The 22,839-nt window shown below is 39.6% G+C and overlaps 1 protein-coding gene across 3 annotated transcripts in view; it reads right to left on the bottom strand.

Moving 5' to 3' along the window:
- Positions 1 to 22,839, bottom strand: part of LOC126460456 (AH receptor-interacting protein) — a 184,987-nt gene that overhangs the window by 152,798 nt on the left and 9,350 nt on the right. For 2 of the 3 annotated variants that reach the window (XM_050095915.1, XM_050095914.1), the window contains exon 2: positions 16,967 to 17,146. The exons of the other annotated variant lie outside the window; for it this stretch is intronic. In XM_050095915.1, the coding sequence (XP_049951872.1) occupies positions 16,967 to 17,146 (180 nt within the window). The remainder of the gene's footprint in view (positions 1 to 16,966; positions 17,147 to 22,839) is intronic. 3 annotated transcript variants of the gene reach the window in all.

Genomic DNA, 22,839 nt, shown 5'->3' with positions numbered 1-22,839 from the left:
GCCTGTTTCATACATCTTGCTCACCAGATGGTAGAGTTTTGTCAGGACTGGCTCTCCCAAGGCCGTCAGTAGTTCCAATGGAATGTTGTCTACTCCGGGGGCCTTGTTTTGACTCAGGTCTTTCAGTGCTCTGTCAAACTCTTCACGCAGTATCGTATCTCCCATTTCATCTTCATCCTCTTCCATTTCCATAATATTGTCCTCAAGTACATTGCCCTTGTATAGACCCTCTATATGCTCCTTCCACCTTTCTGCTTTCCCTTCTTTGCTTAGAACTGGGTTTCCATCTGAGCTCTTCATGTTCATACAAGTGGTTCTCTTATCTCTAAAGGTCTCTTTAATTTTCCTGTAGGCAGTATCTATCTTACCCATAGTGAGATAAGCCTCTACATCCTTACATTTGTCCTCTAGCCATCCCTGCTTAGCCATTTTGCACTTCCTGTCGATCTCATTTTTGAGACGTTTGTATTCCTTTTTGCCTGCTTCATTTACTGCATTTTTATATTTTCTCCTTTCATCAATTAAATTCAATATTTCTTCTGTTACCCAAGGATTTCTACAAGCCCTCGTCTTTTTACCTACTTGATCCTCTGCTGCCTTCACTACTTCATCCCTCAAAGCTACCCATTCTTCTTCTATTGTATTTCTTTCCCCATTCCTGTCAATTGCTCCATTATGCTCTCCCTGAAACTCTGTACAACATCTGGTTCTTTCAGTTTATCCAGGTCCCATCTCCTTAAGTTCCCACCTTTTTGCAGTTTCTTCAGTTTTAATCTACAGGTCATAACCAATAGCTTGTGGTCAGAGTCCACATCTGCCCTTGGAAATGTCTTACAATTTAAAACTTGGTTCCTAAATCTCTGTCTCACCATTATATAACCTATCTGATACCTTTTAGTATCTCCAGAGTTCTTCCATGTATACAACCTTCTTTCATGATTCTTAAACCAAGTGTTAGCTATGATTAAGTTATGCTCTGTGCAAAATTCTACCAGACGGCTTCCTCTTTCTCTCCCCCAATCCATATTTAACCACTACGTTTCCTTCTCTCCCTTTTGCTACTCTCGAATTCCAGTCACCCATGACTATCAAATTTTCGTCACCCTTCACTACCTGAATAATTTCTTTTATCTCATCATACATTTCTTCAATTTCTTCGTCATCTGCAGAGCTAGTTGGCATATAAACTTGTACTACTGTAGTAGGTGTGGGCTTCGTATCTATCTTGGCCACAATAATGCGTTCACTACGCTGTTTGTAGTAGCTTACCCGCATTCCTATTTTCCTATTCATTATTAAACCTACTCCTGCATTACCCCTATTTGATTTTGTGTTTATAACCCTGTAGTCACCTGACCAGAAGTCTTGTTCCTCCTGCCACCGAACTTCACTAATTCCCACAATATCTAACTTTAACCTATCCATTTCTCTTTTTAAATTTTCTAACCTACCTGCTGCTGAAGGTTACAAGAATACACTAACACAGTCGATCTGTGTTGGCATATCAATGTATCATTGTGATCTGCACTGTGACGACGTCTTTGTGAGTTTATTTCAGCAAGTGCCAGATGGGTAGATCACATAACTAATGAGGAAGTATTGAATAGGATTGGGGAGAAGAGAAGTTTGTGGCACAACTTGACCAGAAGAAGGGATCGGTTGGTAGGACATGTTCTGAGGCATCAAGGGATCACCAATTTAGTATTGGAGGGCAGCGTGGAGGGTAAAAATCGTAGAGGGAGACCAAGAGATGAATACACTAAGCAGATTAAGAAGGATGTAGGTTGCAGTAGGTACTGGGAGATGAAAAAGCTTGCACAGGATAGAGTAGCATGGAGAGCTGCATCAAACCAGTCTCATGACTGAAGACCACAACAACAACAACAACCTACCTGCCCGATTAAGGGATCTGACATTCCACGCTCCGATCCGTAGAACGCCAGTTTTCTTTCTCCTGATAACGACATCCTCTTGATTAGTCCCCGCCCGGAGATCCAAATGGGGGCCTATTTTACCTCCGGAATATTTTACCCAAGAGGACGCCATCATCATTTAATCATACAGTAAAGCTGCATGCCCTCGGGAAAAATTACGGCCGTAGTTTCCCCTTGCTTTCAGCCGTTTGCAGTACCAGCACAGCAAGGCCGTTTTGGTTATTGTTACAAGACCAGATCAGTCAATCATCCAGACTGTTGCCCTTGCAACTACTGAAAAGGCTGCTGCCCCTCTTCAGGAACCACACGTTTGTCTGGCCTCTCAACAGATACCCCCCCCATTGTGGTTGCACCTACGGTACAGCTATCTGTATCACTGAGGCACGCAAGCCTCCCCACCAACGGCAAGGTCCATGGTTCATGGGGGGAGGCCCCCTTTCATATCTAGTGCAAATGCTAAAATGGCAGATACTGATATAGATGACTGCAGAATAGAAACTCAACTAAAATTACTCAGCACTCCAAAGGCAATTGCGTCAAATTCATTATATGAATGAGTTTGCTCTTCTAGAAATAGTTTACTGTAGACCATTGGAGCAACAAAGAGTGGCTAGTGTCAGGAGAAAAAAAAAACAAATGTTGTTATTGCCATTACAAAAATGGTTCAAATGGCTCTGAGCACTATGCGACTTAACTTCTGAGGTCATCAGTCGCCTAGAACTTAGAACTAATTAAACCTGATTAACCTAAGGACATCACACACATCCATGCCCGAGGCAGGATTCGAACCTGTGACCGGAGCAGTTGCTCGGCTCCAGACTGTAGCACCTAGAACTGCACGACCACTCCGGCCTGCTATTTCCATTACAAGAAAGGCCTATATTGCTGACATATGTCTGTTGCAGAATTATGGAACATGCTTTATGACTTTTTAGAAAACGAGTATCTCCTAAAAATCAAAATATACTCTGCAAAAACAGATTCTGTGAAAGTCAGATCACTCTTCTTGTCCACAAGATCCACAATACACACTGGTGTCACATTTCATCATTTCAGATAGGCATTTGATACAATTCCACACTGTCATTTAGTGAACAGGGTGATTCGAGAGACTTGAGTGCCTGAGAGCCCACACGGGCTATTTTGATCCACCCACCCAATCTTTGTTTTCTCACATGATCTTCCTTATGTTCTACACCTTGTTTTCCTCCTCATTTTTAACCAAACTATTGACCCTTTTGCGGGCGCATTTTTTGTAGCAAATCAGCGAAGATTTTTTTTTTTTTTCTGTCCTATTAGAATTGTGATCAACTTCCTATATTTATTTTTCGATAATTTAATTTTTGTGATTTATGACCAACAACTATGGTGGTATAAATATCACCATGGCACCTACGGTGGTAAATGGATTTCCAATTTCCCTGACGTGAGCCATTGTGTGTTGCCATTTTTTTCTGTTAATATTTTGTTTTCTTTAACTTTATGTAGAAAATAATTGTTACCGTTATTAGAGTTTAGTTGCCACAATGTGAAAACAATCCTAGAAACTTTATTACGTCCCATGTATTTTACAGAAGTGAAGCAATGTGTTTCGACAACAGCAGTGATCCCATGACAAATGGAAACTGATTGTTGTATCACTTTTAATACACCTGGTGCAGTGTACTACCACGAGATGTCAGATATAGACAGATGTGGTAAGACGTATTCCCAAAAGTTTTGCAGTATCCCTAAATTGGTGGTAAGTATGCCTCCCAATGACCACAAATGACAGATTAATTTTGTGGTAAGTACACTTCCAAAGCCCCTTCTGGAAACTACTTTGGTGGTAACCGTACTTCCCAATAAGTGTTAAATCACCGCTGTTTGGTGGGATATGTACTTCCCACAGTCCTCAAAGCTGTATTTCGCAATAAACAGAGACTACAGCTGGTGCAGCTAACTGCCACCAGATGCCAAGAATGCACAGAAGTGTTAACATATATTCCCTAAAACACTGTAAACAATCATATGTAAAGGGAAGTATACCCCCAAGCCCTGCAAAAGGGTTAATTTCTCTTCTACTTCATACACTCATACTTCTCACTTTGTCATTGTCTCTGGACTTACGGAGGCATGTTGCTTAATGATATATTACTATTGACCTCTCTGATCCTCCCCTGACATCTTTGTCTTCTCCCATTCTCGAAAGATGTGTGTCCTGGCATCTGAGTGATATGCTTTTCCTCTGTAACTTTCCCTGACCTAAGCCTCTCTCCTCACCAAGGATGAGACTAATAATTCCCAAAGGTGGGATACTGCTGATTACCTTAATCTGTGCTACTGATAGTACTAAATATATCACCTCATGTCGCTGCTGCTGCCACCTTCACCAAAACCACCACCCTGATTTTCCTCTGCCATTTCTAAACTATAGGGTTCTCAATGATCTATTTTTCCTCTAGACCTATCTAGCAAGTCTACCCTGATCAGGGGTCCTGGGTTACTTTTCTTATATCATTAAACCATGAATCTCTTTTCATCCAACCCTTTACTCACTTGTGACAGAATAACACAAAGACATGGGAATAACAGGATTCAACACAGAGCTTTCAATTGTTGTTTTAAGTCTGGTGCAGAGCAATTTTTTTTTAATTTTTTTTTTTAATTGCACCAAACACTGTTTGGAAATTGTCATGGGAATTCATTTATGACCTCCCTGGAGTGGACATGGCACCACTCCTGCATGATCTGTTTGTTATGTGCAAAATATACATTCTTTTGAAATTTCTAAAATCTTAGCAATTTCACACATCTTCAAGATCACACCACACACTTTTTGGACAATTTCTGCTATTGGTGCACTTTATTGGTGTCATGTATACAAGACTCATTTAAATTTTACAGTCCATTTCTTCATGATGGAAACAGGAGCAGAAGTGTGACCTTAAACATTTACGAATACCTAATTAATTTTGATTTATTTCATATCTCCTTTTTCAATAATCTTTATCACTGCATTCAGCAAGGTGTTTCAAAATGAATGTAATGGTTTTGAAGCCTTGGAGCATTTGTTACATTCAACTTACAGTTATAAATCATACATTACATGAAAGACAACTCAAACAATTAAACAATTTTGTTTGTACACCTGTGAGCAATGGGAAGAGTAAAGAATGACCAACGATGATTGAAGAACATTTTGAATGAGTGAGTCTTTCATGTGTAGCCCCAAGAAATCAATCTGTAATTCTAGTTATTAATTAGTAACTCCAATGACACCCGTGTGGAGATTTTTAAGGAAACACATTCAACTATATCCTGATCACTCGACTTTTGATGTAAGTGTAAATGTGAACACACAACTTGCATATCTCAAGTTCAGGAAATCCCTACAAGATGATACAGTTATAATGAGACTCCCTTAAATTGAATGCTTCCAGTGTCATATCTTGGCAGAATGTTTACGGGCTATTCTTTATCAGCGAAGTGACTGTAACTAGTGTTTCTTATCTTCATAAACTAGAACTATCGCTCTGTTTTCAACTGGAAGAAGTTGAACCCAGAACTTTATTTGGCAGCAAGATGATGTGCCACCTCACTGGCATAACTCAGTGTGTGATTGGTTAAAATACACTGTACCTGTCCACTGGATAGGCTGCAAGGGGCTGGATTATACGGCTTGTTTTGCATGACCTACACATTCACATACAATGAGATGCCATGAGACTTCTACCTTTGGCACTTCACAAAGGATCTTGTGAACGTGCTGTGACGAAGCAAGCAGGGATAATTTTAATTCCCCTCTTGTTTTGACATCTACCTCCATAAATCTGTTTTCTCACTTTTTACCATTAACATACATGAATATACTCTGTATCTTCGTATAAGAGAAAGATTGGTCCTCAGTTTTAAAGTAAACAACACCAGATCTAATTTTGTGCTTAGTTTTATGCATGTAATTGATTTTCTGATTTATTTTGACTACTCCTAGCTAGTATCGCTTGTAATAGCATGAAATTTTCTAACATTAAGGAATTATAGCTTTAAACATAGTTGCCTGGAGTAATGTGTGTGGACTATATTAGCGTGGTTTGTATGTATATCACCCTTCAGGCTAGAATATCAAGCAAATTGATGTAATACAGTGAAATAATGGTTGGTCTGATCAGTAAAGAGAGTTAAGTTTGCCTTAGCATAAATTTTGCATTAGTTAAGCAGAGCAGGTGTTTATTTATTAGATAATGAAACAATAATGAAATAATAAAATAATGAATAATGTTATGGTATTAATGGTTAGGGAGCCTGTCTCTGCAGTAGGGATATTTTTTGAGAATGCACTCCACTAGTTAACAAGGTAAGAAATGCAAGTAAAATAATGGAGCTGACAGACATGATTAATGAAAAAGATAACTGTATACAAACAAATGTGGTGTAACTGTATTGAAGTTCTAGGCAGCATTGGGTACTGTGTATATTGTGCAAATCATGACACTGCAGCATTGACTTAAGATAAAGAGCAATAATTTTATGAGGTACAAGTCATATAATGCTGCATCATCAGATCTATACATTATCTGAAAACTTCTATTTGTGTTCTGGAGACTTAATAAAGTTGAAGCTGGGACGAATAACAATAAGTTTACTGATTAACTGGTAACAGTGGTGCTAGACTGATGTAAATATTTTTGACATGTCAACCATTTGGTAACATTTTGTGAGGATTTAATTTTCGGTTTGAATGAGAGTAGAGCTCAGAGTGGAGTAGAGAAGTAGAGCAATGATTTGGTACGACTTCCATCCCCTTAATTTTGTTCTGAATAGTTATTAAATTATGTAATGGTGACTCTATTCTTTCTTCATAACATAACGATGTGCTACTGCACATCTGGAATTTTTACTTGAGGTAATGCACATCTCGAGTTTTTGCTATTTTGCAAAAGGGGAAAGAGATTCAAATTTGACCACTTTCAGGCAGTTATCACTTAGAGTAATGCTTTGTAATGTTACGTGCACTTGATTTAAAAGTTTTTCTAGTCTACACCTTTTGTACTATAGCCAATTTTAGTGTTAATTATTGTAATGTTATGAGAACTATGTAACTTATATAGTTATGATGTAATGACTATCGTTAGCCATTAGTGTTAAACATTTTTCCTTAGACTTAAGCTAGAAATAAAAATAAGTGTACAAAAGTAGGGTATTTTGTTTGATTTTTGCATGTACTGTGGCGAAGGAGAGCCACCTCCAATGGAACTAATCGCGGTGCATTTCCTTGCTAACTGCCACTTGGACCTGTTGAAGGTGTGGACAGCTGGGTGAGAAAGTGTGTTGCAGCTTGTTGAAAAAGTGAAAGTGCTTGTGAAAAATACTGAACATTGAGCAAGAGAACTGCAACGCACAGTCTTCTTTTTAATCCACGAAGATCTATTTTGTTTAGCAAGAAACGACTTGTACAAAGTGGTACATGTTTTAAAATGTAATCCTTGTTTAACTCAAAAAGGACATCTCTTATGATGAAGATGGATAAATTTTGTTAAAAGTAAAACTTGTAGATATTTTGTGATTGGTGTGTAAATATTTTGTATGGGTATTTTTGTATGGCCAGTTCACATAAGTAAGAATTTGAAAAACATATTTCCTGCAATTTTGATAAGATTTTGTATGTAATAACTTTTTTGTGTGTAGATTTGAAACCCAATTTCTGGCATCACTAGTGGTCACTGAATTGTCCAGTTAGTTATCAGCAATATCTATCTGGTCAATGACAGGGTGATTGGACAAAGCAAGCTGGGATAATTTTAATTCCCTTCTTGTTTTGCCATCTGCCTCCTTAAATTCGTTTTTTCACTTTTTACAATTTACCATTAACATACGTGAATATAATCTGTATCTTTGTAAAAGAAAAAGATTGGAACTCAGTTTTAAAGTAAATAACACCAGATCTAATTTTGTGCTTAGTTTTATGTGTGCAATTGATATTCTAATTTATTTTGACTACTCCTAGTTAGTTAAATTATGTAACGGTGACTCTATTCTTTCTTCATAACATAACGATGTGCTACTGCACATCTGGAATTTTTACTTGAGTAGGTATTAAAATCCATGGAGAAGAAATAAAAACTTTGAGGTTTGCCGATGACATTGTAATTCTGTCAGAGACAGCAAAGGACTTGGAAGAGCAGTTGAACGGAATGGATAGTGTCTTGAAAGGAGGATATAAGATGAACATCAACAAAAGCAAAACGAGGATAATGGAATGTAGCCGAATTAAGTCGGGTGATGCTGAGGCAATTAGATTAGGAAATGAGACACTTAAAGTAGTAAAGGAGTTTTGCTATTTGGGGAGCAAAATAACTGATGATGATCGAAGTAGAGAGGATATAAAATGTAGACTGGCAATGGCAAGGAAAGCGTTTCTGAAGAAGAGAAATTTGTTAACATCGAGTATAGATTTAAATGTCAGGAAGTTGTTTCTGAAAGTATTTGTATGGAGTGTAGCCATGTATGGAAGTGAAACATGGACGTAAAGTAGTTTGGACAAGAAAAGAATAGAAGCTTTTGAAATGTGGTGCTACAGAAGAATGCTGAAGATTATATGGGTAGATCACATAACTAATGAGGAGGTATCGAATAGATTTGGGGAGAAGAGAAATTTGTGGCACAACTTGACTAGTAGAAGGGATCGGTTGGTAGGACATATTCTGAGGCATCAAGGGATCACCAATTTAGTATTGGAGGGCAGCGTGGAGGGTAAAAATCGTAGAGGGAGACCAAGAGATGAATACACTAAGCAGATTCAGAACAGGACTGAAGACCACAACAACAACACCTAGTTTGTATCATTTGTTATAGGGTGAAATAAGTGATTGTTTGGTAACTTAAATTCTATTGTTGACATACACACAAATATAAATTCTGCACTAGTTATAAATGTCTGGAAGACAAAATGCTAGTAATCTTAAAGTACCTATTAGGCTCTATTCGAATACATGTTAGCAAAACCACCAGCCCTGAATTAATTCCAAAGTAATTAACATTTTTGTCAAAAGTATTCTTTGCATAATGATATTTGTTAATTTCATTATTTAAACAAAAATTTCGGCTTAACCCTTGTAGTTGAAGACACTGTTAAAATTTTTTCAATGTATTCTGTTAATGAGTCAAGTTTTAATTGTAATTTCTGTAAATTTAACTTTGAACAATGTGTAGTTTCTGTATCAATTATTGTAATGATATATAAGGGCCCGATTTTTGGTCACAAGACAGTCAGTCTATGGCCGAGTTTCAGACGAGTAACCTGTGCTGGTTAGAACAACAACAATGCTACAAATTAACTGTGGAATACATGTTAAACAATTAGGCCATGTGTAAAAACAGTGACAGTGTCTGCTCCATACGTACCTAATTATTCTTCAAGAACTGTGAACATTGTGGTTAGGTTTTACTGCTCGTAGCTGTTCAACAGTAAACTATCGTAGCAGTATGTGTAGTTTCGCCTGCAAACTATTAATGTGGCTTATGGAAAGTTTAAACAATAGTGCACTGGCCACATAGCTGTGCAATATTGGGGGTGATGAGAACAGTGAAATTAAAGCACTGTAAAATGTAACTGTGTATCTGTCGGCTACATCATTTAGAGTAGTCAGTGTGAATCCATAACCCATTTTTCAGTCAGTGTAGCATCGCATATAGAAAAAAAAGCAGGTGGGACCACCACAGTACCTCCACTACCACTTGATGTACCCAACTTTAGAAGCAGCACATAGATGCAACAATAATCCAGACACACTGATGAAGGTTTGGGAAGAACCCGCCTATTGACTGGATATGTGAAGAATGGTGTGCACACTGCACACTTGCAAGAGAGACTGTTTAAGCTGCTCTTTCATTTGATGTATTACCTATAACTACAAGGTGAATGCATTAAATGCTACACAGCCTTAAAACCCTTATATTCATTTTGAAACACACTGTACTTGATTTTCTCATTTTTGACAATTTGCAGACTCAGGGTGTATATACGAACAAGGAAAAAAAATTCCCGGATTTGCCGGTTAAAAATACACTTTCTCCTGGGTGAAAATACACCTTTCCCATGTTAAGTGACAGTATACTTTTCCTCGGAACTAACTTATCAATCCATTGAATCGTTATGGCCTTGTAAACTGGGGGGAGGGGGGGGGGGGAGTTTTGGAAAGATCTGTGATGTGCAGCAACATGTACGCTGCATATTTTCGTATTATGAAAGTATAATTCGAATTCCACCAAACAACGCATGTGACTTTCCAAAGCACTGAAATCGAGATTGCATAATGCCATGTGCTAGAAGATGAAAACGTGCACTTGAAATGCAGTGAACAGTTAAAAGCAGCCAGTAGTGTGGAATTAAACACTTAGTTTCAAATAAATGGATTGCCTCAACGGAAAAGAGTAATAAAAGCCAAATTTCTTTAGCAAACCGGCAAAAATAACTTAATTGTTCTGCAAGGCGACTAACACCTGACTGTTAGAAAGGTGGAAATAAAATAAAATCTGAAACTAATAACTTATTTTAGCCTTCTGTAATTATGTAAATGTATTTTAATTCACTTGATAGTTCCCGGCCACAGAAATTCATTTTGTTTTCATTTGACGTGAGAGCAATGAATGAAGAGGAAACAGCAAAATCACTAAACGTAAATAAGGGTCACATGGAGACTACCCTCCTCCCCACTACAACTGAAGAGTCCTCTGTCATGGATCTACAATATTTACGAACCGGGGCAATACTAGATAGTGGCGCCCTTCCTCTCCCCTTCCTCCAGCGTTTGAGGTAGGACTCTAAAAATTAAATCAACTTTCCAAAAAATGTTGATTTTGTAGCGCATATCTTTCTGCAGAGTCTGATAGATAAAACATATGTCTTCAAGTAAATGTAAGACGTGTTATTTGGTCTTTAGTGTGCCAAAGTGCAGTGTCACGCCACTTCACACAGCATTCTTCTATTGCACGTCACCGTATTTCGCTATGTCGATTTCAAACGTGTATATTTTGTAATGGATGTCATCAAACTATATTCGGGATAGTGCAAATTAAAACGTCCTGTGGTGCCTAACCTGCTCACAGTCTGCCGGTTTGACAGCCTGCCCCTCGCAATTAATACTGGGTGGGATTATCTGTAACCAGGACAACAAGAACTCTTCAGAAAATTTTCACTCTTTATTGCCTATTAGCTAATAACTTGCTGTTTTGTGTGACATAAAATTAAATATAGGATACATAAAACCAGTAAAGACAAGAGACAAGCAAGATACAGTACACATTTCTCCAGTCCTTAAGTCCTAGCGTTCTTTTCTCTCTAATCAGGCTACATCTACATCTACATCTACATTGATATGGCTTTACATGGCGTGCTTTCCTTTCTGCGAAAGAATCTATTATCTCATCAAAGTTCATCAAACCTTTTGCTGCATGAAAAAATGAAATGTCATCGTCTAATATGGAAAAAGCTGTTAATACAAATAGTACCCAAGACTGGTGTTGTTTCTGTAGCTAATTACGTGTATTCTGTCACTATCTGCTAGATAAAACGAAATAGGCCTGTCTAATATTGCAGCAATTGGAATACACCCAAAATAAATGAGACTGTTTTAGAGCAAATGGCCATTTTTATGACTGGACAAAATACAATTCACAAAGAAACACTATCAAATGTTTATTAGGCCTACTACAAGCAAAAAGCTTTATGTTAGGTAATAATTTCACATTTCATTCATACGCTCCAGCTTCTCATCTTCTCCTTCCTCGTTCTAACAAACAATCTTGTCACCAGTAATTCTGTAACTATTCCTGCTTGTGTCAAAACTTATTCTCTGGTTAACTTCACTAAACCTGCTACAATCACCGATTTAGTTATTCCGCATTTATTCTACGGTTGGGTGTTCGTACAAAGCGTTTTCCGCACTACTCCCAGAATAGAAATTAATGCCTGCTGGCCGGGGATTGTACAACTGGCCCTTACTAGTGTAGTGGTCTGGTCAAAACTTTCTATCAAAATTTCATTTGCTTGGATACACCGAGATGATAACAAGTAATCTTTCCTGCCTGTTTGTTATTCCTGTTAGTCTGAATCTATGACTTTCACTAGTAGCTATAACAACGCTGATCATTCGCAAACCCAGTCAAGCACACAAACAAAAATTGGCATTCATCCATCTTTCTTTATTCTTCTCAGCTCGTATGGCCCCGTCCCCTTCTGTCTGCAGGGACGTTTACTTCTAGATGCGACGGGGATTCTCCTGGCAGACACATCACGTACACTATGATGGCATTCAAAAATCAGCTTCTGATCATTCAGGAATCAACTCAGAATGTGAATCTTCAGGTTTTGGAGGCGCAAAGACTGTTCCATTAAGTTTCGGTTGTGCAGCTGCAAGAAATCTCTTTCTTCTAATATTTCGGCTGTATACCGTCCAGCCATCTTCAGAGTGAGTCACAAGACTGCCACTCCAGTGCTCGCTTCGTACCTTCATACTCGTGTACCGCGCGACTGCGCATACGGCCACAGATGCGAATGCGGCAGAGACGTTGGTCGGCGGCAGAGACGTGCATAATGCGCGAGTTACATCTATGACTCCACAGTCGATCTGTGTTGGCATATCAATGTATCATTGTGATCTGCACTGTGACGACGTCTTTGTGAGTTTATTTCAGCAAGTGCCAGATTCCATGATTTATCAAGATTGAAACCACTATCTCTATTAATTAAATTCATCGTCAAGCGAATTTCAATTGCCTCCTTCACTATCGAGTCCCAAAAGGATGATGTAGTTGCCTAAATTTCGACGTTGTCATACAACATACTGTGACCATTATCAATACAGTGCTCTGCCACTGCCGACTTGTTAGGTTGTAAAAGTCGTGTGTACCTCCGGTGTTCTGTACATCTTTCTTGGACAGTACGAGTTGTTTGTCCGATGTAGGAAAGGCTGCATTCACATGGAATTTTGTAAACTCCAGATTTTCGGAGCAGCAAATCATCTTTGACGGAGCCCACGAGTGCAGCTGTCCTGGGTGGAGGACGAAAAATCACTTTTACTTTGTGTCTGCCCAGAATCCGTCCTATTTTTGATGAGAGGCTACCCACATATGGCAGGGAGGCCATCGATTTAAAGGTTTCTTCATATTCTTCTGCTTTCTATGTGGCCTCTTTCGTTTTCATTTTCAGTGCCCTGTATTTGTTGTGGAGAGTGCCCATTGTTTTCAAACACTCTTTGTAAGTGGGAAAGTTCATCTTGCAGACTGCTTTCGTCAGAAATAATATGCGCTCTGTGAGCCAAAGTTCGGAGAACACTCATTGTCTGGGCAGGATTGTGGCAGCTATTTGCACGTTAATACAGATCGGTGTGCGTCGGCTTCCTATACACTTAATGTCCCAAAGTGCCATCCTCTCTGCGCCGAACCAAGACATCCAAGAATGGAAGGCATCCCTCCTTTTCAATTTCCATTGTGAACTTTATTTGATCATTGAGGGAGTTCAGATGTCTTAAGAAGTCTTGCAAGTTGTCTTCACCAAGGGGCCAAACTACAAAGGTGTTATCAACATACCTTCAGAATAGCGTTTGTTTCAAGTCAGCAGATTCAAGCGCCTTCTCCTCGAAGTCCTCCATAAATAAATTGGCCACCAGAGGGGATAAGGGACTACCCATGGCGACTCCATCCATCTGTTCAAAAAATTCGTTGTTAAATAAGAAATATGTGGAGGTCAGAACATGTTTGAATAAAGTTGAAATCTCTTTGTCAAAACTTCTTTCAATAGGTTGTAGAGATTCTGGAAAGGGAACCTTTGTAAATAAAGCCACCACATCAAAACTAACTAATATATCAGACAGGCTGATTTTCAATGATTTCAGTTTACTAATGAAGTCAGCAGAGTTTCTTATGTGGCGAGTACAATTTCCCACAAGAGGCCTCAACAATGATGCCAGATGTTTGGCAATTTCATAGGTCGGAGAGCCTATGTTACTCACTATGGGGCGCAAAGGAACATCTTTCTTCGGGACCTGGACTCTATAGTGAAGGAGGCAATTGAAATTCGCTTGACAACGAATTTAATTAATAGAGATAGTGGTTTCAATCTTGATAAATCATGGAATCTGGCACTTGCTGAAATAAACTCACAAAGACGTTGTGCAGCTCACAATGATACATTGATATGCCAACACAGATCGACTGTGGACTCATAGATACAACTCGCACATTATGTACGTCTCTACCACCGACCAACGTCTCTGGCACATTTGCATCTGTGGCCGTATGCGCAGTCGCGCGGTACACGAGTATAAAGGGACGAAGCGAGCACTGGAGTGGCAGTCTTGTGACTCACTCTGAAGATGGCTGGACGGTATACAGCCGAAATATTAGAAGAAAGAGATTTCTTGCGGCTGCACACCCAAAACTTAATGGAACAACTCAGAATGTGTTCAAAAATGTCCAAAAACCAACAGGGATGTGTTTCAAAATTATATGAATAATTGTTAGACCAACGTGCACTGGATGCTAGTCACTTTGTGAAACAAGGTTTTTTCCTCAATAATATGAATTTGCCCCCCCCCCCCCCCCGAAATTGCCGCCTCTTCTGCCCCCCTAGATCTGGGCCTGTTGAGCATAGGTGAATCTGGCAATCTGGCAGCTTGGGCGCTCCAGTAAAATTTTTCCATGTAGTATCTAGCTGCTTGATGCTACTGCGTGTACAGCTAACAACCACACTTCCATAGCCAGAAGCGGGAGAAGGTACTACTCATAAGCGACGCAACTGTGCATGCGCATGAGCCCGCTCGCAACTGCTCAAAGGAATCTAATGTAAACCGTTGTGACGTCGCGCTCACCGGAGGCAATTTGTTGTTCTGAAGCATTGCATAGTCTTCCTAAAGCCTTTGACACATTTTGCTGTTGGCAGACGCTTGTATGAGCACTGTGTTTTGTTGTTGTATATGGCGCATTTCCTTTGTAACTTAAGTTTTATTTTCTTTTTTTTTTCTCTCGTTCATGTCTTATTGCTGCAGTATTATTCTGCAATACTGGCATACAGTAATATCCTTTGTTAGAATATTGGTTCTCACTAGCCCTAATTACAAAAATCTAACTGAAAACTAAAACAATGAAAAATTCCCGGACTTGTAAAAATTCCCGGGTTTTTCCCGGTTTTCTACCGGATGAAAAAATTCCCGGGTTTTTCCCAGATCTCCTGGTTGTCCCGGGTCGTGTACACCATGAAACTGTTCTTCATTCATACAGCTGCCTACTGCCATCTGTTGGACAAAAGTCATGCAATTTCACATGGAGCCTGTAGAAAGCTTTACTAGCAAATAGGAGAGGGAGGGAGGGATGGGATTCACACACACCTAATGCTGCAATCTATGGGTAAAGCGAAGTTTTGCTGACTATCCTCATACAAAAATATAAAACCTCGAAGTTGAACTTAAGAAATAAATAGTCAACTACTAAATACATTTGAAGAATTGGAAAATATTGAGATCTAATTAATATGACACAGACACCATGGTTTACAAACTGGGTATACACTGAAGTGCCAAAGAAACTGGTATAGGTATGCGTATTCAAATACAGAGGCAGAATACAGTGCTGCGGCCAGAGATGCCTATTTAAGACAAGTGTCTGGCACAAGTGTTAGATTGGTTACTGCTGCTACAATGGTTATCAGGATTTAAGTGAGTTTGAGCGTGGTTTTAAAGTCGGCGCACGACTGATCGGACAAGCGTGTCTGAGGTAGCAATGAACAGGGGATTTTTCCCATACGACCATTTCACGAGTGTACCATAAATATCAGGAATCTGGTAAAACATCAAATCTCTGACATCGGAAAAAGATCCTGCATGAACGGGACCAATGACGACTGAAGAGAATCTTTCAACATGACAGAAGTATAACACTTACACAAATTGCTACAGATTTCAATGCTGGGCCATCAACAAGTGTCAGTATGTGAATCATTCAATGAAACATCATCAATACGGGCTTTCGGAGCTGAAGGTCCACTCGTGTACCTTTGATGAGTGCATGACACAAAGCTTTACATCTCGTCTGGGCCCACTGACACTGACATTCGACTGTTGACGATTGGAAACATGTTGCCTGGTCAGGTAAGGCCCGTTTCAAATTATATCAAGCGGATGGATGTGTACGTGTATGGAGACAACCTCATGAATCGATGGACCCTGCATATCAGCAGGAGACTGTTCAAGCTGGTGGAGACTGTCAATGGTGTGGCGGTGTGTGCAGTTGGTATGGTATGAAACCCCTGTCACATATAGATATGACTCTGGCAGATGAAACGTACGTAAGCATTCAGTCTGGTCATCTGTGTCCATTCATGTCCATTGTGGATTCCGACAGACTTGGGCATTTCCAACACCCCACCTGTCCAGAATTGCTACCGAGTGGCTCCAGGAACACTCTTCTGAGTTTAAACACTCGTGCTGGCCACCAAATACCCCAGACATAAACCTTATTGGGCATATCTGGGATGCCTTGCAATGTGCTGTTCAGAACGGGTCTCCACCCCCTCGTACTCCTATGGATTTATGGACAGCCCTGCAGGATTCATGGTGTCAATTCCCCTCAGAACTACTTCAGACATTAGTCGAGTCCATTCCATGTCGTGTTGCAACACTTCTGCATGCTCGCACGGCCATACACAATATTAGGCAGGTGTACCAGTTTCCTTCTCTCTTCAGTGCATAAGGAACACGAAGGTAAGTTTAGTTTTCACCAACCTTTTTGTCCCCAGACACAAAAGAGGCAAAACACATAAGTGAATCCACTTATTCATAGCAACAAACTACAAAACTATCTTATTGCAAGGAATTTCAAAATGACTGGTGTACCAAATACAGAGCATACCATTTTGTCACACACTGCTTTTGAAAAGGAACTGTTAACTGCAGATAAAAACCTATCATGCATTTTGCAGGTCATACATTATTTCCATAATCAAATTATTTAACACTATATTAAGAATTTCCACTCTTAATTAACATGTCAATACTTACACTTTTGTCAACTTTGAACTTTGCAACTTCATGTATCGCCATCATTTTTACTGCAGTTTCCCAAACTTCTAGCTTAAACCCTTTACCGAGAACCAGTTCCATTGGCTTGCCCATACTTCTACTATCATCCAAAACCTGAGATTCATCTCCTGCTCTTCTGGTTTGAAAATGAAACACCACCTAATGGGAAAATGTTTAAATACAATTTATATACTTTTCATGTACAAGATGCTTCAGATGGGCATTCAAAAAATGCTTAAATTTGAAAGAAGGTTTGATTTTATGAAAAGCAGTAGGATCAGTGGAAAAATCAGGCAAGAGCATCAGAATGTACAACAATCAAAATTACAATTAAACCAAAACATAAAAGTAATATGCAAACAGCACGAAATGAGCAACATCTACATCTACAAACCACATTTAGGTATCTGGCAGAGTGTCCATCAAACCACCTTCACACTAATTTTCTAATTATTCCACTCTCAAACAGAGTTCAGAAAAAAAATGACATCAATATCTATCCAAGTGAGCTCTGATTTCTCTTATTAAGATAATTTCTCTGTACATGGGTTGGCATCAACAAAATATTTTTGCATTCGGAGGAGAAAGCTGGTTACTGAAATTTTGTAAGAAGATCATACAACAACGAAAAATGTCCGCCCCCGATAGCTGAGTGGTCAGTGCAACAGAATGTCAATCCTAAGGGCCCGGGTTCGATTCCTGGCTGGGCCGTAGATTTTCTCCACTCAGGGACTGGGTGTTGTGTTGTCCTAATCATCATCATTTCATCCCCATCGATGTGCAAGTCGCCGAAGTGTTATCAAATCGAAAGACTTGCACCCAGCAAATGGCCTACCCGACGGGAGGCCCTAGTCACATGACTTTTATTATTTAACAACGAAAAATGTCTTTGATCTAATGATGACTACCCCAAATCCTGTACCATATCTGTGCCACTGTCTCCTCTTTTTAAATATCTCAAAAATACAAAATGTGCTGCCCTTCTTTGAGCTTTCTCAATGTACTCTGTTAATCCCATCTCGTAAGGATCCCACACCACACAGCAATACTCCGAAAGAGGACGGACAAGCATAGTGTAGGCAGTTTCTTTAGTTGATCTGTTGCATTTTCTAAGTGTTCTGTCAATAAAATGCAGTTTTTGGTTCACCTTCCCCAAAACAGTTTCTACTTGGTCTTTCCAATTTAAGTTGCTGGTAATTATAATTCCTAGGTATGTAGGTGAATTTATGGCTTTTAGATTTACTGATTTATTATGTTACTGAAGTTTAACAAATTACAGTAGGCATGCATGTGGATGGCCTCACACTTTTTATTGATTAGGGTCCATTGCCAATTTTTGCAGCATACAAGATATCTTTGCAATTGGTTTTTATCTTCTGATGACTTTTTTAGACAGCAACATAAGATGACTGTTCAGATTGTCTCGTAAGTCATTCATAAAGATAAGGAATAGCAGGGGCTATAAAACTACCTTTGGAAACAAGAAATCATTTCTGTTTTACTTGAGGCGAGGTACTAACTTTCCAGAACTTACTAGGCATAATGGTAGACTTCTATTTGGCAACCTGACATATCATTTGGCCTTACTTCACTGCAGACATCACTGTTGCCTCAAATGTAAGACATATTTAACTCCTTTTTCATTACACCATTATTATGTTGTTATTTTATGACCCCTTTATACCTTTAAAAGCTGCTTGTCGATGCTCTACTGACAAAGTGCTCACAACGCTAAATAAACAACTGTTCGTAACAAGCAGTATACAGCAAGTGCTGCAGTTCTGTAGACATTATGCCAAAAATTAAATTCATGTACATCCCTTCTTATCTTCTAGGGTTGATTTATTAATCTATGACTCCGACAAAGAAAGAGTAAAAGAATTCAAGTACAGCTGTAGGTGGTGGCTCTCAGCCTGATTCCATCTCTCTTCACATTGTTTTTCAAAAGCTGTATTGAATCACCATCAGCTGCTACGAAAACCTTTATTGCTGCTACTGGATTCCACTATTACCAATCACTGTCAGGTGGAAATTTTTCCATTACAGTCGCACTGTGTACAATATATATGATTTTCCATCTCAGTCTCCTAAACTTCATGTTTTTGAACTGGACGATGGAAATCAAAACAAAGAATTAAAAAATTGTTTGGAAGATTTCACGTGCCAATGATATTATAACACATCACATTGAAGCTCTGCAGACACCTAAACCATCAGAACATCGTTGCTATAACTGAGGCTGTTGCGCAATTCAACAACTGTTAATTGCCTCCGACTTAACTTTTTAAATTTGTTTTGCTAGCAATACTGTAACTGTTTACTGTTTTGTGCCATTCCTTAAGGGCTTCAATCAGTGCTCTCCTCTGCTGCACGTGTGTGATATATGAGAGAGAGAGAGAGAGAGAGAGAGAGAGAGAGAGAGAGAGAGAGAGAGAGAGAGAGAGAGACAGCGAGAGAGAGAGAGAAAATCACACCATGCAACAGTCAGCATGCAATATTGTGCAGCTGGCAAAAATTACATAGTACAAATGGGGCTGCTCACACTACTAGACAGCAGGGCCATCTGTTAGCCAACGGCGAACGTTCCTAAGGACTGCTAAGAATAAATACTGGACAGCATGACCATCTCTTAGCTACAGCAACCACAACTCATGAGGATGCCACGATGGGTGTAGCTATGATTTTCCTCAAAATGCAATACAAGCAGACAACTCTGCATTCAAAGGCCACATGTATTGTGAGACAGACAAGCATGTTCACTGTCTCTATATCAGCCGGAAACCATTGAAGAACTGACCAGACTTAATGACTCAACACAGGATTTGCTGGATGACAGTGAATGGGAGGCTGACACAAAACATTGTGAGGACTAAACAGACAAATGCAAACGCACTATCCAAAAGTGAAAAGGGATTTTATGAAGAGCATCTTCAGACCACAGAAATACATCCAATCCAGATTCACCAACCTCTGCAGTCACAAATGCGCCTACGTAAACATCATATTGCCTACCATCAAACTGAATCATTTCTCAGGTGACATACAAGCATGAGCTTGGCTCTGGGAGCAATTCATAGCTTCCATAGACGAAAATGCAATGGTGTCAGTTATGAATAAGCATATATACCTCCATGGATATCTAAATGGTGAACCCAAGGATTTGGTTGCTGGGACTGCTGTTACAGCTGCCACATATGAGCAGATGAAATAAATTTTGAAGTCTAAATACATGGATAAGAAATGTGAGGGTGAGCACCATATTCCCACCTCCAATAGCCACCTCAAGACAGCAAACAAGCTTGGAATGACTGCTTCCATCTTCACATATTTGCAAAATTGCTCATGTAAGTGTCAGAGGACCAACCAGTAGGAGTGAACTGACATGTATTATTTTAAACACAGGGAAAAAGTTAAGTTTTATCCATCATTCACTGATTGAATCTCTTCAAGTCAATGTCACTGGAACCACAACTCTGGAGATAAGATACGTGGGTCGTCGTATGCCACAGCTTTTGAAGCAGCAATGATTTCTCACATCCACCAACAGTACTTCAGGATGAAGGGGATATCGTCTGGAGGGAGAGGACACAGCTGGTATATCCAAGAGAAGACAGTAAAGTTCTTCCTACTAAAGTTCTGATCAGCACTGCTTATGATTGGTAAACAGTGAACTTGGAACAATTAATTAACATATCAGTTCTTCATCCCTTCAGATATGTTCATGGTGGAAGCAGAACTTGCATTGCAGTTAACCAGACAATTGTCAACTTCATTCATGGTAGATTCAATGAGATGTATTATAAGTCAGTGTGCTGCTTTTGGGGCTCGGAGACAACTGGAATAACAGAGCCTCAAGATTAAGCATTGACACCCGTGCACAACCCAGTCTAACAAGAGTTCTGAGAGTCATTGTGCATGCAATTGGCTCGGAAGGAGGATATTCTCTTCTCCAGCAACTGTACTGTTGCTAAAGTATGTTTTTACTCCTTACAAAACAAGAGACAGGAGAAAAAGAACTGAAGCTTATTTATCCTGAGAGTGCATTAAACTACATTAAGAGGGACCAGTTAGAAGCTGCATCTGAGAACTGTACAGTTGGAAGCATATTTGACTCGCCACACCAAATAGTAAAGAAACACAGCAGCGAAGTACCAAATACAGGATCATGTTCGATGCATGTCATATGTTCCCTGCTTTCTGTCTCTGAATGGCAGCCACTAAACAGTAGCAAATTTACTGCCAGACATACATGCAACATTGCTACAATCCCACAAACTTCTAATAGGACTAGTGTGCGATGTCGACTGAACGTTCTTACATCTGACCTGAAACAAATAGGATAGAGATCTCACTAGGTTCTTTTGAAACCCTGTAGAACAAATTGATGATGGTGCCTTCACCACTGCAGATACTGTGATGACGTATCAGTTTAAATATTTGCCATTTGTACTTGTGACAAGCCCATTCCTTTTGTCAGCAGCTATAACAGAGCTAGCAATGCTAAATAGTAACAAATATCCACAAGTATCAGCATTTATATGGAATTCTACATTTGTGAACAATTTTTAACTAGTGTGTGAGACTGGGCTGAGGTTCCAATTGTTTACCACAAACTTACAGCACTCTTCCTGCAAATTTACCTTCCACTTTCCAAAGAGGCAACTAACTTGAAACATCTGAAGCTCTAACATGGCATACCAAAGGTCTTAAACCCAACCCACAAATCATATCTTGGGGAAAAAAATGAAATACTAAATCTCTCCATTAACTACCAAAAGGTAGCTGAAAACATTACTGACAAACTAGCCACTGATAACCATTCCTCAAGCAGCAGCTCTGTTTTATGATCCTCTCAATCAGTTCACATCCATTGGGATTGTTGACAAACTAATCTTCCCAGACACGTGGCTGAGGGGTCTTAAGTGGAAGGAAGTTTTAGCCCACAGACTATGTACTTAGTTGGCACTCATAGTTCAAAACTTCATCATTCATTGTTGCACATTCGTAGATGGCCATGTAGGACAGGCACAAGTTACTCTGCAGAGGTGCATATGTTCTGCAATGCATCTGTAACAGCCTATGGTGCTGCTCTGTATGTATGGACAACTGCTCAAATTGCTTACAGCACATATTGCTTGCAGCAAGTACAGACTGGCACCAATCATGAAAGTAACCTTACCTAGGCTGCGATTGCTTACCACATTGGCTGACTCACACACGATTCCTTTGTTACTTTTTCCAGAAATGGGGTCTGATGCAAACGGTGCTACTTTGTGGAGTGACTCAACAGGGCACCATGGAGCAGATATAAAATGATCCTAACAAATTTGTAATCAGGTGACAGAAATAGTGACCTATGCCACACCCAGTCAATGGAGGCACTGTCCTGGAAGTCAAAATCCTACAGATAACCTCACATGGGGAACAAAAGCAGATCTACTAGCAACATTTGACATCTAGTGGTACGGTAAATTGTGACTGGTTGGTTGGTTGGTTGGATGTTGTTGTTGTTGTTGTTGTTGTCGTCTTCAGTCCTGAGACTGGTTTGATGCAGCTCTCCATGCTGTTAAGGGTTGGTTGTTAAGGGACTATAAACAGTGAGGTCATCACTCCCTTGGTTCAGGGGTAATTCATCTGGAATTAGTAATGTCTGCCAAGAATGTGTTCTCATGATGAAAGTACATACGAGCAGTAAAACTGAGGCACTGAAAGCAATACTGATAACAGAGCTGGGAAATAATTTCTGGAGATGCATACACATTGAGCCAATACATACAAAGGTCAGAGCAGACAAGGGGTCTCCCAGAGTTCATCCCCCCCCCCCCCCCCCCCATTTCCGATCACATCAACCC

The sequence above is a fragment of the Schistocerca serialis genome, chromosome 1 (genome assembly GCF_023864345.2).
Source record: "Schistocerca serialis cubense isolate TAMUIC-IGC-003099 chromosome 1, iqSchSeri2.2, whole genome shotgun sequence".
In the NCBI taxonomy this organism is placed as follows: Eukaryota; Metazoa; Arthropoda; class Insecta; order Orthoptera; family Acrididae; genus Schistocerca; species Schistocerca serialis.
The sequence above is the reverse complement of the archived record's forward strand: the minus strand, read 5'-3'. Positions and strand labels throughout refer to the sequence as shown.